We start from the raw sequence: 557 nt of genomic DNA, 5'->3' as shown, positions 1-557 counted from the left end.
TCGCAGTGCGTAGTGACGCATGATCTGTATAGATCACAAACGGCTTAGAGCCGAGCAGTGGACCCTGAACTTGACAAGTGCATACTTCATCGTAAGTAGCTCCTTGTCATGAACTGGGTTCTCCGCAGCTTTGAGCTGTCGAGATTTGAACGCGATAACCCCGAAATGCCCCTCGGCGTCTGCTTGCAGCAGTGCACAGCCGATGACAAAGTCCGAATCGTCACAGACGCTGAAAGAACGATCAGGATCTGGCAGCGCCAGTATTGGTGCATGCAGGAGGTTGTCTTTGACCCCGTCAAAAGCCTCTTGATGTTCGGTGTTCCAACACCATTCCGTATCCTTTTTAAGGGGATTGGATAATAGCCGGGCCATTTCTGCGTAATTTACGCTATACATGTGCAAGTAGTTGGCGAGACCAAGCCACTTACGCAAGTCCTTCTGGCTCTTTGGAATTGGCCAGTCGACAATGGCCATGACCTTAGCGGGATCCGCTCGAAGGCCACGCTTCCCAATGAAGCACCGTAAAAAGTGAATCTCTTCTGCGCCAAAGACACACT

General features: G+C 51.0%; 1 protein-coding gene across 1 annotated transcript in view; it reads left to right on the top strand.

Moving 5' to 3' along the window:
• Positions 1–466: 466 nt before the first annotated feature.
• PHALS_10417 (uncharacterized protein) overlaps positions 467–557 on the top strand; it is a gene marked incomplete at both ends in the record, with an annotated part of 565 nt that continues 474 nt past the window's right edge. Inside the window, one exon of the mRNA XM_024725838.1 lies at positions 467–521. Coding sequence (XP_024576574.1) covers positions 467–521 — 55 coding nt within the window. The remainder of the gene's footprint in view (positions 522–557) is intronic.

The sequence above is a fragment of the Plasmopara halstedii genome (genome assembly GCF_900000015.1).
Source record: "Plasmopara halstedii genome assembly, contig: Scaffold_470, whole genome shotgun sequence".
NCBI classification, from domain to species: domain Eukaryota; phylum Oomycota; class Peronosporomycetes; order Peronosporales; family Peronosporaceae; genus Plasmopara; species Plasmopara halstedii.
This window is presented reverse-complemented; position numbering and strand designations above follow the sequence as displayed.